General features: G+C 55.0%; 2 protein-coding genes and 1 long non-coding RNA gene across 5 annotated transcripts in view; 1 reads left to right on the plus strand and 2 right to left on the minus strand.

Moving 5' to 3' along the window:
* EEFSEC (eukaryotic elongation factor, selenocysteine-tRNA specific) overlaps nucleotides 1–7,475 on the minus strand; it is a 111,893-nt gene extending 104,418 nt beyond the window's left edge. Inside the window, exon 1 of one of the 2 annotated variants that reach the window (XM_061129024.1) lies at nucleotides 7,143–7,475. In XM_061129024.1, the coding sequence (XP_060985007.1) occupies nucleotides 7,143–7,446 (304 nt within the window). In that variant the 5' untranslated portion in view covers nucleotides 7,447–7,475. Of the gene's footprint in view, nucleotides 1–3,652; nucleotides 3,852–7,142 lie in introns of those variants that run through there. The other variant, XM_061129021.1, reaches the window with a different exon arrangement.
* Nucleotides 7,476–9,858: 2,383 nt separating this feature from the next.
* Nucleotides 9,859–14,127, minus strand: LOC133046109 (uncharacterized). Of its 2 annotated transcripts, none has more exons than XR_009690419.1 (4): nucleotides 13,883–14,127; nucleotides 12,590–12,772; nucleotides 10,889–10,979; nucleotides 9,859–10,582 (listed from the first exon to the last, which is right to left on the minus strand). It is a non-coding gene; the product is annotated as an uncharacterized LOC133046109 (long non-coding RNA). The 2 variants fall into 2 exon arrangements; XR_009690420.1 differs by having other exon boundaries at nucleotides 13,328–14,127.
* Nucleotides 14,128–14,275: 148 nt separating this feature from the next.
* RUVBL1 (RuvB like AAA ATPase 1) overlaps nucleotides 14,276–15,905 on the plus strand; it is a 31,245-nt gene continuing 29,615 nt past the window's right edge. Inside the window, exon 1 of the mRNA XM_061129025.1 lies at nucleotides 14,276–14,500. Within this exon, the coding sequence (XP_060985008.1) occupies nucleotides 14,360–14,500 (141 nt within the window). The 5' untranslated portion in view covers nucleotides 14,276–14,359. The remainder of the gene's footprint in view (nucleotides 14,501–15,905) is intronic.

The following is a 15,905-nucleotide window of genomic DNA, read 5'->3' on the forward strand; positions in this document are numbered from 1 at the left end:
GGGCGCTGGTCACTGTGAAGGGGCCACTGGAGTCTGGCGGACAGGGAGTCTGGGGGCCTGCAGCCAGCTCCACAGGCGCCTGGAGAGCAGGTGGAGAACCGCCTGCCGTGACGTGACTTCAGCACCCTGAGTCAAACTGCAGTGTCCGTGCGGTGCGGCGACTGCACCAGCCCGGGGCAAGGACTCCGCAGTTGCCCGCAGCTCCTCACTATCCCTGCGCTGTGCTGCGAGGGGACACCCCGGCAGCCCTGAGCGTCCTGCTGGCGGTGCTGGGCATGCCCTGCACGGGCTCTCCAAACACGCCCCGTGCAGCCAGTGGGGGCCAGCCCTCCCCGCCTGGCCGATGCCGCTGGGGACCCCAGCGTCCTCCCGGCCTCCTGTGCTCTGCCCACTCGTGGACCCCAGAGGTGCTTAGGGAAAGCAGCTCCACTTACGGAAAGTCTTTTTTCTCTGGGGCAGAAGCTCTGAGGACCGCCTCCGAATGGATCGCATTTTAGAGAGCAGGGAACACCGGAGTCACACACATAGGAGGGTCTCGGGTGCCCAGGGCAGGGGGCCCTGAAATTCACCTGGACGTGACCCCAGCAGAGTAAGCGCCGCCCTGCCGCACAGCCAGGAGGCAGACAGCCTTCATCCCGACATCAGGTGACAGAGGCTGAGCCCTCCACTCAGGGAGCTTTACGCCACCGAGTGACCCCAAGTGGCAAAGGCGGGGCCCCGCGTCCAGGGGGCCCAGCAGGTCAGCGCTGGCATTTCCCAGTACTAACTCTAAAAGGGAATAGTCAGGTTTATCTGCAGGTAGCACCTGTGCGTGCCAGCAAACAGACATCCTCGGGAAGTAGGTTAGAGACAAAGGAAGCGATCGCAGTCTCCTTGAAGCCCCGAGACACAGAGGCATCGTCCTAGCCTGAGAGATACGGCAGAGGGAAACTCAGCTCCTCTCTCAACAGCAAAACTTGTTTCTTCTCCTGCCAAGAGAGGATCACCAGTCAACTAAGTCCTCCTCCCCACCAGCCTCAGCCACTTCAAAGCAGCAGGAGCCTAATCACAAGAAAATAAAGACCCAATTAACAACACACAAAACTCCAATAATCCAGGGAGAATGGAGGCACAAGCCTGCACTTTCGACAAACTGACTTACGTACAAACTGCTACTCAGGAGCCGGGCTCCCCCCAAAGCAGTGCGGGCTGAGGCCATACACACGGCCTGCAGCCGCTCCGACCGGGCCCCAGCAGCCTCGTTTCTGGGGGCGACCCCGAGTGTGGAGGGAAACCCCCGCCTTGGGGCCAGTTGGCAGGACGTGGCAAGACAATCGAGGGCCCAGAGGAGCACCCGCCTGGACGGGAGACGCTCCCGGGCGCCGTGCCCACTCCAACGCACCTCCCCGGGCCCTTTGAAAGCACCCCAGGGCCTCCCCTGACAGGAGGCGCCCCAGGCTCCGGAGATCCGGCCCCGTGGACTCTGCGCTCGGTGTACACTCGCGCGCAGCGAAGTGGTGGACTTCTGGGCTGTTACATAAAAGCTCCTGATTGTGACATGCTGGCAATGAATTTTTATAAAAAAGGAGTTTAACACAGGGGCCATCAAAACATACCTGCACAAGACCCCAGTGTGGGGTGAGACCCTCCACGGGGCGGGCAGACGGGAAGAGCCTCCTCCTGCCGGCACTAAGGACGGGGGTGGGCGGGTCCAGGAGGAGGACCCAAGGGGCCCTAAGAGCCTTTAAACTGCACTTCCAGACACCCCTGACAGCCTGAATAGTGTCGGGCACACATGGTCCTCTCAAACCATGTCCATTTAATTCAACTCACTTATTTGTTTACCTCAAATATTACTGAGAAAAGACAGCCCAGAGAAGGGGAGAAAATATTTGCCAATCAGATACCTAACAAAGGATTGGTACTCACAATACATAAAGACTCTTACAACTCAATAACGAAAGCCAGATGAGCCATCTGAAAAAAAGGGCTCAGGATCCGGATACACCGCTCTCCAGAAAAGACGAACAAACAGAACAAGAAAACATCAGGGAAATGCAGGCTTAGGTGTCAGTGAGCTATCACCTCACACCCACCAGGATGACTATGGTCCAAAAGCCAGGCAATCCCAGTGCTGGCGAGGCCGCGGAGAAACCCGATGTGCGGACGCTGCCACTGCTGAAGACCGGCAGCAGCTCGAGAAGCAGAGTTACCCTCTGACCCAGCAACTCCACTCCTACGTACAAACCCAGGAGAGTGAAAACATACGTCCACACAAACTTCTGAACACAAATGTCCACAGTGGAGTTTCTCATCATCGTCAAAAAGTGAAAACAGCCCAGACGTCCTTCAACTGATGACTGGATTTTTAGGGTTAGGGTTATAAAGGGTACTATTCAGCCATAAAAAGGAGGAAGGTGGAAGGGGAATTTAACAGGCATGGTTTTGCTTTTGTAAGAAGAAAAGAGCTCTGGAGATGGAGATTACTGAACTGCAGACTTAAAAATGGTTACGATGGTACATTTTATGTAAAATGTATCTTACCACAATTAAAAACAAAAATGGATTTTTAAAATAGGAATGAAGCATTGTGCACACTATACCATGGATGAACCCTGGAAGCAACACGTTTGGTGGAAGAAGCCAGACACAAAAGGCCACATCACGTGTCAGTCTGTTTGTACGAAACTCCAGGTCGGGCACACGGACAGACGGGAGCAGGCGAGAGGCTTCCAGGCCTGGGTCAGGGACGGGGTGGGGACCGCGGAGGCTCCGCCTGGGGCAGGGAGGGCGTGGGGACCGCGGAGGCTCCGCCTGGGGCAGGGAGCAGGTGGGGACTCGTATGGCCGTGTGGACCTTCTCACACTGACGCAGCTCAGGCTGCGGCACTGACGACACAGCTCTGGGAACAGGCTGAAGACGCTTAAATGTGCACCAGAAATGGGCAGAATTTATGGTATGTGAATTACATCTCAGAACAAATGTTTAACAAAACAGCCTTGACAGTCCACTCTGCCTGGCCCAAGAGCCACCCAGAGGCCTCCAGGCTTGCGGGAACAGCAGGTGGAAGACCTCCAGGTCCCCTTGGGTCCCCAGAGCTCCAGAGACTGTTCTCCACATCACCTCCCACAGCATGGCCTCAAAGGCCTGCTGGTCAGAGGGAGCCTCAGGCCCAGCCTGGGCCAGGACCAGCCAATGCAAGGACAAGCATGCAGGGAATAGGTCTCAGGGTTTAAATGACTGGTTGGTTCCTGGGATGCCTGCCCAAATCTTATTCCAACCTGGATGGAGTGAATCTGAGGCTAAGTGAGAAATTTAAAGCAATTAATTTTAAGTGGTCACAGCTTTACCAAAAGCTGTGGCTATGGTTTCCTCTTGACTTTGATTATAACCTTCCAGCAAAACATTTGCCTTGCCAAAGCAAGTCTGCATTATTTTCTATTCCTAGCATGACTAGAAAATATTCTTTGATTTAACATTTGATATGTTTTGTTCTCAAGGGCAAGCCCCATGAGAAGAAAAATGTACCCCAGCAGAATGAGATATGACTACCTGCTTCCATTTTTCTTCCTGGTTGGTTCCTGCTCAAATATTCTGCATTCATTTAAACTCGAGGCCACGTCTCTGACGTTACACAGCTCCCACACTGTCACCCAACCCCCAGCAAAGTCACCTGCTGGCCAGCGGCCGCTGCTGCAGGCAGAGATTGACTTGGGTCTCCCAGAGACACCGAGGGATCCAGGCTTGGAAGAAGGGGTCCTACCCGGCACACACCGAGGAGCAGGGGACGAAAGCCAATGGATTCTAGGAGGCAAAGGAGTTAGAGCTGAGGAAGTGCCTCCACTTGTATCATCGCCCTTAAACATGCCTCAGCGTTTGAGGACAAGAGTAACATGCCATAACTCAACACAACGAATTTCTAGACAGATCCATGAAAGACTAGGGGTGGAGAAAACAAGAAGTGTCTTTTTGCTTGGTTGGTTTTGCATGAGAACAACACTTGAATTCCTGGGGTGGCCGGTCCCCCTTGTGGCCCCTCTGCTTGGGCCACGCGGTCTGCTCGGTGCTAAATGCAGACGGCCAACGAGCAGAGTCAAAACCTGGGGGAAACTCATGGTCATTAGCACACGGGCCTTCTTGGGGCTCCAAAGAGAGCATCGCACACAGGCTGAAGGCATACTCCCGGAGAGAGCGGCTGACAGCATGGTGCTGCTCCATGCTGTCCCGTGAGCTCGAAGACATGGAAGAACAGAGAATGGAAGAAGCTTAAGCGTCATAAAGAATGCTCCCCGCCGGCCGGCAGAGACAGGCTCCCAGGGGCTGCCCACTGCCCTCCAAGGCTAGGAACCCCAGCCACATGCGTAAGGCTGTGACAGCTCAGTAGCTCTGGCCATGCAGGCCCAGAGCGGGGCAAGCCCGGCGGAAGCACCGCTGAAGCGGGGCACAGGGGGCCGGTGATCAGGGCGACGGTCTGGCACAGAGCGGCTGTTCATTACCCACAGGCAGAAGAGACCGGTGACACTGCGCTGTTAATCCTAGCAGCCACAGACGACTACAAATGGCCAAGCCCAGCCGCCAGCATTTGTCAGACCTCCTCCTTCCTACCAGGGCAAGAGCGAGGATGGGTCCAAGTCCCTCACCCCCACTCAAGCCCCATCACTGAATCTTGCCGAAGTTCTCACTCTGAAAGATTTATACTCTAAAACGGATCAGAGGAAAATACTGCCCAGAAACACCATCACAGGGCTAGGACGGACGGGCCCATGTCCGCTCACACTGGGAGAGCCATCGCTCCGTGGGCTGGTCAGCATGGCTCAGAATGAGCTTTGACCCTCTGCTCTCTGCCCTGCTGTCAGCCGGCAGGGGGCAGGCACCCTGCTGGTGACCTGTCACTGCCCCCGACAGCCTCGGGCTGGCACACGGCTTCATTCATTTGGAACTCACCGAGTGCCTCCCACAGGCCTGGCTCTTGTCACAGCACTGCGGACACCCTGGTGAGACCCGCACTGTTCCTGCTGGCTCCCACGGAAGACGGAGAACCTCAACAAGCGAGACCACCAAGCACATCAGACAGCACAGAGGGCTCGCGGGAAACAACGGGACGAGAACGCAGGAGGGCAGAGAGCCAGGGACACTGGGTCAGTAGGTCCGAGGGGGCCTATCTGAGGAGGTGACGCTCAAGCTGAGACTTAGGTGAGGACGAGTCAGATGGTCCAAGAGGGGGGAGCAGCAGACGCAAGACTGGCCCGTCCAACAAGGAGAAGGCCAGCGCGGCCGGAGGGCAGGAGACAGAGACGGGCGCAGGCCAGACCGTGCTCCCACGGGGGCGACGAGCAGCCCCAGGACACTCTTGAGGCTGAGAGCCGACCTGATCTGACGATCACCCATCCACTGCGTGACGGCCGAGCCGAGGGAGGAGGAGAGGGCCCGTGGTCCAGGGAGGAAGGACAAGGTCCAGGACGCAGGAGTCCGGGCACAGAAGCCAGGACTCAGCCTCCGGAGCCGTCTCGAGAAGACCAGGACGTGTGAAGCCTCTGCGTCATGAGGATAACGCGGGGATTCACAGACCCAGGTCACGGGCAGCAGAGCGGCTTCCAGCCCCTGTCCAGGGAACTCCAGTTTCCTCAGCGGAAAGATGGGCCGCACTCCCCCCACACGCCCCTCCACTCAGCATTGCTGCATAGACACAGGTTTGTAGCCACAGGCTGGCAGACACTCGAACGCATTCCCTTCTATTCAGAAGGAAAAGCCACTTTTTTCTCACTTCCCCAAGGGGAAGGCGGGCATCTGATCTACTGAAGGAAGAAGAGCAGCAGCCTGGGGCCCATCGCCTCCATGTGCTCAGGTCTTGCGTTAACACCCGTAAGAAAGTGCCTCCATTTCCTCTCCTGAAAACAGGAAACGGTCTCAGACTGCCCGCAGCATGGACCAGTCGGGAGGCGACAAGGTGGAAGTGTTTGACATTGTACAGTCGGGGACCCCTGTGCTCAATGATGCCGTCCACCAGCCAGCCAATGAGACCATCTGAACAATCTGTGCTCCTACCTGTGCCCGTGGGCCCAGGGAGTGCCGTCAGAAGGAATAGGAGGAGAAGACAGGTGGGAGATACCAGGGTCCTGGGTCCACAGTGAGAAGGAAGAGTCTCTGAGCTATACACCCTTTGTGCCACGTGCTTGCGTCAAAGCACCATTCTTCTATATGAAAGGAACATGTTTTAAAGCCCTGTCCGTGGAGTCCAGTGTACTGCAATGGGTGTGAAAAGGTAATTCCCCAGAGGTACACTAGCACCTTCCTCTGGAGGGACGGAAGGGGTAAGCATCGGCCTTCTACCTGGGCTGTGATGTTCTATTTCTAAAGGAGTAGAATGTACTCATGCACTACGTGTACTGTTAAAATTAATGAAACGGCACATCACAGGAGGGCATCTGAGAAGTACCACCAAGACCCTCTGCCCAGGCATGTCCGTTCTAGAGGCTCTCCTTACAGACACACAAGCCCACTCACCAAAGATGTCTGTTCTAGAAAACTCACTGAAGAAGCATCGTGAGCAAAAATGGCAAAGGACATAAATGTCCATCATTAAGACATTAAGAAAATGGTGGTGCCAATGCACAACGGATTTTCACGTGACGTTGAAAAACAAGGATGTATTGTGGTGTCTGTGTGCACTCGGTTCCTCAGTCGTGTCCGACCCTTTGAGACCCCATGGACTGTAGCCCACCAGGCTCCTCTGTCCGCGGGCTTCTCCAGGCAAGAACACTGGGGTGAGTGCTGCTTTACATATAGAGGCCGCAGCTTGGAGTATCCAGTGAAATAGCGCATGCGGTGTTACCACTTTGTTTAAGAAAAAAAGAAAAGAAAAGGAAGAACAAGAAGAGGAGGGGGTCGACGTATACACAGGCGCCCTGTCTGCAAGTGGAGCTCCCGGAAACGGAAACGGCGCGGGAGGGGGCGGCGGCCGACTCCGGGGACGGGCAACGGGGCACCAGCGGACAGCGAGTGGACGCCTTCCGGGCACCGTGCGGGTCTCTGAGCTTCCCCGACTTGGGCTGCGAACGAGTGGGCAAGTGTGTCACGCGCACACGTGGTAAAAAGACCTAAAACGCTCGGCGTCGCCGGGGCGGCCCCCCCCCCCCCCGCCCCCCGGGCTCCGCCGCGCTCACCGCCGATGATGGTCCGGATGAGGGACGCGTGCCCCGGGCAGTCGACCAGCGTGACCTGCAGCTGCGGCTCGGGCTCGGGCTCGGGCTCGGGTCCCGCCTCCGGCGCCGGCCGCAGGTGCGCGGGCAGCGGCACCGAGAAACACGAGAAGCCCAGGTCGAGCGTGATGCCGCGCTCGCGGCTCTGCGGCTGCTTGTCGAAGGCGGCGGTGGAGGCCGTGGTGCTGAGCGCGCGCGCCAGCGCCGTCTTGCCGCTGTCGATGTGGCCCAGGACGCCCACGTTCACGTTCACCCGCCGGCCCGCCATGCCGCCGCCGGTCCGCCCGCGAAGCCGGCCCCGCCGCCGCCCGCGCCCGGCTCGCGCGTTCCGCCGCCGAAGCTTCCGGTCCCGGTCCGCTCGCCGGGGCGCCGGGGCCGCCGAAGCGCCAGACTGGAAGCAAAAGCTGTGTGTCCGCGGACGTCCCGGGCTGGGCCCTCACGCTCTGGAAGTGCCGCCCACAGGAAAGGGGTGGCCCACGGCCAGCGGCACGGACCACACTCCCAAATGCCTGCCTGGGCCCGGCAGGTGGCTCTCAGGAGAGAGATCGGCAGAGTTTAAAGTGCCCAGAGGGGTCTTGCATGGACGGGGTGCCACCGCTCATCTTCAGCCAAGCGACACCGGTTGGGACTACCAGCCCCGCCTGTCAAGAGTGTTTCTGTATGAAATCTCAGGAACATTTGTCTGGTGAACCCGAGTCTTGGGGCTGTGGGCTGCAGCCATGACCTGGCCGGACTTACACCCAAACGCTCACTGGCGGCCGGGCTGCGGCTTTAGGCCAGGTCTTCCTATCTCCAGTCCCATCAGCAGCCGACTCACATGCAGCTCCTTCCCCAGCAGTGGGCCTCGGGGTGGGGCCTGAGTCCCTTTGGGGAGTCCAGCCCCATCTCCACAAGCGCCAAGGAGATGGCAGCTCTGGGTTGTCTGAAAGTCGGCCAGATTGACTGTATCCTGGGGGCGCGGTGAACACCCAGCAGGGAAGCAGCGAGCTCTGCCTTGGCAGGTGTGCCAGGAGGAGTGTGAGGGACACCCCGCAGGAACTGGAGAGCTGTTGTCGGCAAGAGGCAGGTCCCATCACGCCTGCCTCTCTGTCCTTTGTCTCTGTGCTGGCTTCTACCCCAGGGAAGCCACTTTGCTTCAGACCAGATGCTCTGCTGATCACCCCTGTCCCAGTGGGCTGAGGACCCTTGCACATCTTTGCTTGCCCCGAGGCGGGTACATGCAAACTGTTTCTTGAGTGGAGCCACCCCCAAACCTCTAGCCCACAAAGACACCCTCCTCTGCTGCAAACTCCTGAGTCCCAGCCTGGGTTCCAAGGCTGGGCCCAGTCCCTGGGAAATGATTGACAGGGAGCAGCCTGCAGAACTGCGATTATTTGGGATTTCTTCTCAATGTTAATGCAATGCTGGTTCCTTTCTGTTCTTTTAATGCTATTTTGTATTAAGGTAGTTCAAAGTTCTTTACAAACAGCTAGTAATTAATTCAGCTTCATTAAGGCAAATTAATCCAGGATTAATTATAAATTTGCCCAGAGGAAGTTATTATACTTTGCTCTTTGATTTGAGTTTTGGCTTTAAAGATTCTTTCAGGAGTGAAATGGAAATTTCTGTCTTCTCTGAGGCCATCCACCTTGCTGGTGACTCTGTTAACCATGTACCTTCCTCGGCATGTCCCATACTAACCTCCGATCAGGTTGTCACCAGGCCACCACTGTGCTCCATGGCACTGCCAGCGCTGAGCAGCTCTGCTAATGCCCCCTTAGCTGCAGGGCGGGAGCTTTGTCCTGGCAAGAACTGGTCCCCACAAGCTGGAATCATGCCCCGTGTGTCCCCCCGCACCCCCCACCCAGTTTCTTCCACCTGAATATGGATACAAGCTCTTTAAGGTCTACAGGGGTCAGGGTCCTCTCCCTCTTCTCCTGTAAGCCTCCTCAACTGTCCTCGGAGGCATCACACTCTTCTCCTCTGGGTTACCATGGGGGCTGACCCCACTCTAGCTCCAGGGATGGACCTGAGACTCAGGTTCCTTTCACTAGCCATGGCCACTGGTTCGGCAGTGAGCGTGTGACCCAAGTTAGCACAATCGGAGAAAAACCTGAAATCTTTTTCCAGGACAAGCAGTACAAACATATGCTCTCTGATACGGACTAAAACCTGTGGAAATCAGTCTGGGCTGTGACAGGACCCCTGCGGGGGAGGCTGGCTGTGCAGAACAGTGACCTCCAAAGATGTCCACGTCTTAGAACCTGTGACAGTGTTGGCCTGCATGGTAACAAAACCTGGCGGGTGTGACTCAGTTAAAGATCTTGAGATGAGGTTGAGGTGGGAGGCTTACTCCAGATTATCCCGTGGGCCCTGGGAGGGAGGAGGGAGAGAAGGAACCAGAGACGGTGAAATGAGAAGACGTCACTGGCCATTACTGTCTTTAAAGGTGGAAGCGGGACATGAGTCCAGGAGGTGGGCAGGCAGTGGAAGCTGGAAAACCCAGTCTGGGGGAGCTCCCCAGAGCCTTCAGAAAGGAACCTAGCCTGCCCACACCTGGATTTTAGCCCAGTGAGGCCTGTTTTGGACACTGATAGGCAGAACTGTAACAGGATCCATGTGAGTTGTCTTATGACACTGTTTGTAGGAATTGGTTACTGCAGACATAGTAAACGAACACAGACATCTAACTAGACTGTGGAGTCTATTTTCACATTTATTAAATTAGTGAATGGCTCATAATTCCCTCCCACCTGGTCAGAGGATCACAGTCTGACAGCTAAGACTTTACACCGGAAACAGCCTGACAGCCTGTCCTCTGGTCTGACCACATTCCCCTGACCTCTGACCCTGCTGCCACAAGACACCAGTGGGATGGGGGGTGCAGCCGGAGCCCTGGGGACCTACAGGCTTCAGCTGCTTCCCCAGCATTTACTGCCAGGTTCCACTGCTGCAGTGGGGCAAGTCTGCTGGCATGAAGACAGGTCCCAGCAGAGGCGGCTGGCTGACCTGACCCCAGCCTCAGGCTCCACAGCAGTTCCCAGGAGAGTCCTCAGGGGAAAGCAGAGTAAGATGACTGGAAGGCAGCACACACACAGGAGGCAGATGGCAAAGGGGCAAAGGGCCCACGCCTTTGCGGTGCAGAGCTATGATACCACTTTCTGTGCCGCTCCCAGTGCTCAAGCCCGACGCAGAGATCCCAGAGACTTCTCTTAATAACCCTCGGAGGTGCTGTGAGGGCTGTTTCACGGCAGAGGGAGCAGGGCCGCGAGAGCTGACTTGTTCAGGCCCTCTGTTCCCTGCCATCTGATCCCTGTTTCATGTCAGGTTTCTTCAACCCCAATGATATGAGCCATCTTCATCATTTAAGCAAGATCCAGGTATACATCGTTTTCTTTAAGTCTGACTTCAATAAAAATATTTCCCTATACATGGAAAAACATTATCAATTGCCACAAATAGCTGGGAAAAACAAAAATCTCAATAAAAACTGAGACTAGTAATATTAAAAAGGGAGAGTCATACTCCACCCCCTAAGATTCACTGAATCAGAATTAAAAAGGCACAGGAATTCCCTGGCCAGCCAATGGTTAGGACGTGGGCTTCTACTGCCGGAACCGGGATTTAATCCCTGGTTAGAGATCAAGGTTCAATACAACAAGCTGTGCGGCCAGAAAAATAAAAGTGTTAAAAAAAAAAAAAAAGGATTAAAAAGGCAGTAATGTTCTCACCATGTGGATCAATCTTATTTGGCTGTGTGTCTTTGCACCACCTCCAAGGTGCCAGCAAAATGATCTGTCCCTTCTGTCCCCAGAAATCAACCTGGAGATGAAATAACAAGCATACCAGTGCACTCGGCAACAATCAGAAAGGGAGGTCATTCCAAATGCTGGTAAGAATGTGGGCATATAAGACCAGAGACGAAGCCAATTAGCTTACAAGGGGGCCTCCTTCAACAGGGACTTTCTTTGGCTTTGATTGTGATTGGTTTGGATCTTGGGGGTCATGGCTCTGAAGTGCACCCCAGGCCCCGGGAATTATCTTGCTTATAATCATCGCCATAATCTTCATAGTGCATTGTATTCTGTCAAACACTTTAAATGCGTGTTCGCAGCCACTAACCACCAAGCAAACGATCTGAGACTGAAACGTCAGGAAAAGAATGAATCTCTGAGTTAAAGAATGTGAACCTGACCTCATGAGCTGTGAGCACCGCACAGAGGTTCAGCAGAAACTGCAAGGGCTCCAGAGCGGTAGCTGAGAGTAGCGCTAACGCCTTAAATTTTTATCGCATCTCTCAGGCTGAGACACTGATCAGAAGGAGGAAATTGTTAAAAAACAAGACAACAGGCCCCAAATACAGTCACTTATGCTAAGCCCAAAGTCACCAAAACTTAATTACAGTTTTAGCTCTTTCCCCTGTGAATGGTCTTGACTCCCCTGCTCATATACTGAGGGTTATTTATGGATTCTCTATTCTGTTCCATAGTCTGTGTCTGTCCTTATGCCAGTACTGCACTGTTTGATTACTGGAGGCCATTATCAAATGTCCTGTTAGTTAGGATATGCTCTGAGCACTCAGCTGAGGCTGGAGAACATGATGGGTGCGTGGCTCCACAGATTCCCTGAGTGACTGCCTCCCTCCATACTCAGCAGTCCTCTCAAGGTGTGGAGAAGGCAGCGGCAGGCTTGACCTGGACTTGTGGGTTCAAAGGTCAGATGTGAAAGAATTCAAAGCAAGGAGGGAGCAGAAGCATTGGAAACCAAGAGGCTGAGATGATCAGGCCTGGATGAAGAAGTGATGGGGTCAAGGGACTGGTGGTGAAAGAGCAAGGGTCAGGGGTTAGAGTGAGAGAGCGGGCAGGCTGGCAAGCAAGCCAAGGCCCACACAGCACAAGCTGGGATGCAGCGTCCACCCCGCACCTTGTACGTGTCACTCACAGGCCCACGGATGGAGACCTAATTCAAGCTATGTGAAGCCCCGAGGTGCGCGCTGTTCACCCTGCAAGTGCGCAAAGCTGGATCTGGGATGTGAAGGACTGCCCCAGGAGCCTCTGCCAGCGGACCTTCCCTCTGTGCGGGCTTCACTCTCAGACAGAGCCTTCCCATGAAGTGGCAAAGACGACCTGGAGATGCAGGACCGAGGCTCTTTCCTGTTATTTCCCATAAAGGTGCAGGACTGCGTGTCACTGGACTGTCCGCTCACATTTCTGAACCAATCACTATTCTGGGGACGAGGGGACACTTTGATTGGCCAGGCCAGGGTCCCGTGTCCATCCCCGAAACAAAGCTGAGGGAGGGCCAGCCCATCTAAGCCATGTGGTGCCCAGAGTGGGAAGGGTGGTTCTCTGCAGAAAATGAGAGTGAGGGGTCAGGGGGTAAGGATGCTGGGCAGGCATAATAGTCAAGTCTACTGCTATGGCCTCACCTACCTTCACGCACTTGGAGACTGGCCTGCTGCATCATCTTCTGCTGAAACAGAAGGAACTGCCTGACTCTGCGGCCAGGTCCAGTTTCTTTGCACCCTGGACCTGGGGTCTAGGCCTGGAAAGGCATTTGCTCAATTTATGATTTTGGACAAACTCCATCCTCCTTTAGGGCCTCAGTTTCCGCACCTGTAAAAAGAGAATGCTGGGTCAGATCAGATTTCTGAACCCTTCTTTAGCAGGAAAAAAATGCAACAGCTCTGGTGGAAGAGGAGGTGGGGAACAAAAGTTTCCATTCACTGACAGAAACCATTACCAAGTCTGGTAAGATCTAGTGTGTAAAGTACATGCAGCAAAACTGCATGACCCTATGTGTACCTGGGGGCCCAGAACCGGGAAGAAGACTTAGCTGTGAGCCAGACTATGTGCCAGACACTGACATTAAAATGACAAACAGCACCGACGTGGTCTACACTTTCACAATGCCTGCAGTTTAGTGGGAGAGAGTAACACTGACCCGATAGTCATGCAAATAACTGGAAACCTAGACTCAAAAGTTATGAAGGAGAAGTACAAGGAGACACGAGAGTCAGCAACTACTGCAGCAGGATTTGACTTCAGGTCTGTCTCAACCCTGATGCAAAGCTCCCCTGAGCTCTGGGCAAGTCCTTCATTTCTCTGGACCTGAGTCCAATTATCTGTGACATGGCAAAGTACCATCTGCTCCTAAGGACGTTAGCCTACCATCACGGTTCCGTGCGGGCATTACCATGCCACCTCATGGGCCTTCCTCAGCTCTCCAGCTGTTCCAGGTGGCCTGCTCTGGGCTTGCACACCACACCGGTGTACCTGCTCTGGCACCTCACCGTCGCAAGCTTCCCAGCTAAGGACTGAGCTTGTTAAGGCTGGAGACTTTGTATTTAAGTCTGCATCCCAGTGAGCTGGAGTGTCCGGCTCAGAGCAGGTGCAAACAAGTGTTTGTTGAACGGGTGGGTGTATGGTAAGCGTACACTGTTCCAGGCAGCGCTGACATTATCATGGAAACTGGACAGGACGCAGCGGCGGGATGACCGTCTAATCTGAGGGATGGGGTGAGGGTTCCACAGGCTGCCACGCCTTAAGTCCTCAGCAGGAATTCCAACTGCCGATTACTTGCTGCGCGTTTTTGAGTGAGTTGAGGGGCCTCTTTTCGCCCGCATCTTCATCCGGACTAGGAATTACACTAAATGTCACCCACAGCCAACTTAATCTAAGTAAACGGAGAGATGGAGGCGAGGGAAAGCAGAGGAGGACAGGTACCCTGAGGAAGCTGAGCACGGCCTCCCCGAAGACGCCGAGAGAAGTGGCCGTCAGAAAACTGCCCAGCGGGCGCAGGTCGAAGCTTAAGTTCTAAACCTGTCTCTTCATCTCCAATACCGAGGTCGAACTTGAGTTCCACAGAGCGGTATCGGTTCGAACGCGCTCATGGACCGGAAGGCGCGGTGAAGTGCCGGACGCGCGCCCCTAATGAGCTACAGCGCCGCCCCTCTAGTCCCTACCCAGGAAGGAAGCGCCGGCCGCGGGGGAAGCCAACCCCAGGACACCGCCGGAAGCTGGTGGGCGGGCCCTCCCCGGCAGCAGCGACGGGCGCAGCCAGGAGCCAATGGAGCGCGGAGGCGTTCCTGCCGCGGCCAATGGGACGCCGACCAAGGCGGGACCAACCGCTTGGTAACGGCCTCGTGGTAACAGGGTGCTCGCTGCTTGGGCTTTGCGGGCTCCCCGGCTCCGGTTGTCAGGATGAAGATCGAGGAGGTGAAGAGCACCACTAAGACTCAGAGAATCGCCTCCCACAGCCATGTGAAGGGGCTGGGGCTGGACGACAGCGGCCTGGCCAAGCAAGCGGCCTCGGGACTCGTGGGCCAGGAGAACGCGCGTGAGGTGTGGCGGCGGGCGGCGGGCGGCGGGGCCGGGGGCTGAGGGGCGGGGCTGAGGTGAGGAGACTGAGGCGGGGGCGCTGACGCGGGGCGTGGGGCTGAGGTGGGGATTGAGGTGGGCGTGGGGCTGAAATGGGTACTGAGGTCGGGATTGAGGCGGGGCGTGGGGCTGAGGTGAGGCCGCTGAGGTGGGGGTGGGGCTGAGGTGGGGGCGCTGAAGTGGGCCTGGGCGGGGCGGACCTGGGCCCAGACGGTGGGCGTGGCGCGGGGGTCGGCGGGGAGAAAACGGGCGAAATCCCGGCTCTCCCGGACCTTGCGTTTCGGACACAAACGTTTAAACCGCTAAACAGAAGGAGTGTTAGACTTTGGGGATGGGTTCTGGGAGGGGGGAGCTCTGCGGGCCCCAAATTGTGGTTTCTGAGAGCGCGTTGGGAGACTCTGGGATTTTAAAGTCGGAAAGTGACCAGCTTTGGCAGGTGACAGGTACCGAGTCCTTTTTGGCCATTCCAGTTAAAGCCCACATCTACTAAGTGATGATGGTGCCCGGTCCTTTCACCTACATTATTATCACAGAACTATTCAGACTTTTTTTAACTTGTTTTTTGTAGATGAAAAAATTCAGGGTGAGAGACCTGGCCACTCAGTCCACTGGCTGAGTTTATCCACTGGCCACTCAGTTTAGTAATAGTAACACTGGAATTTGTGCCTGTGTGTTTCTGACTCCTGAGACAGCGCTCTCTGTGTAGTCCCCCTCAGCCCATTGCTCGTGGGGACCTCTGCTGTGGCTCAGCAGCTACATAAGTCCAGGTTAAGACTCTTGCCCTCTAGCCTAATTGTGCTAGGAAAGGGCCAAAGAGAAGCCTTCATTTTGAACACCATCCTTCCAGAGGGGAAAATGTGACAGGATTAAGGTGACTGAAGTTTCTCTCTATCCAGCTTCTGCTGTCTGAGAGGCTGTCACTGCAGATAGTTGTTGAATGATCTCCATGTGCTAAGCAGCTCCATTTCCACTGTCTTATTGTTCCCCTCCATCCTTATACTGTCCCTCCTCTACTTTTTTATGACACTTTTCTTACATACGACAAAATTGAAAGACTTATGTACCCATGTGCCCTTTTTCTACAAGTAATATTTTACACAGTTGCTTTATCCTCTCTCTGCTCATTTATCCATGCAGCAATCTGCCTTTCATTTCAAACTCAGTTGTAGACATTAGTATACTTTACTGTAAATCCGTTAGCATTTGTGCCTCTCTGTTATGAATTCTGTTTTCAGATTAGGAAATTCTGTTTCACAGAGATTAGATTATGGGCCTGAGATTACTCAGCTGGTGATTGGTAGAGCTAGGATTTAAAGCCAAGGCAACCTGACTCCAGAATCCATGCTCTTAACTCGGATGCTGTATGCCT

The sequence above is a fragment of the Dama dama genome, chromosome 24, assembly GCF_033118175.1.
Source record: "Dama dama isolate Ldn47 chromosome 24, ASM3311817v1, whole genome shotgun sequence".
In the NCBI taxonomy this organism is placed as follows: Eukaryota; Metazoa; Chordata; class Mammalia; order Artiodactyla; family Cervidae; genus Dama; species Dama dama.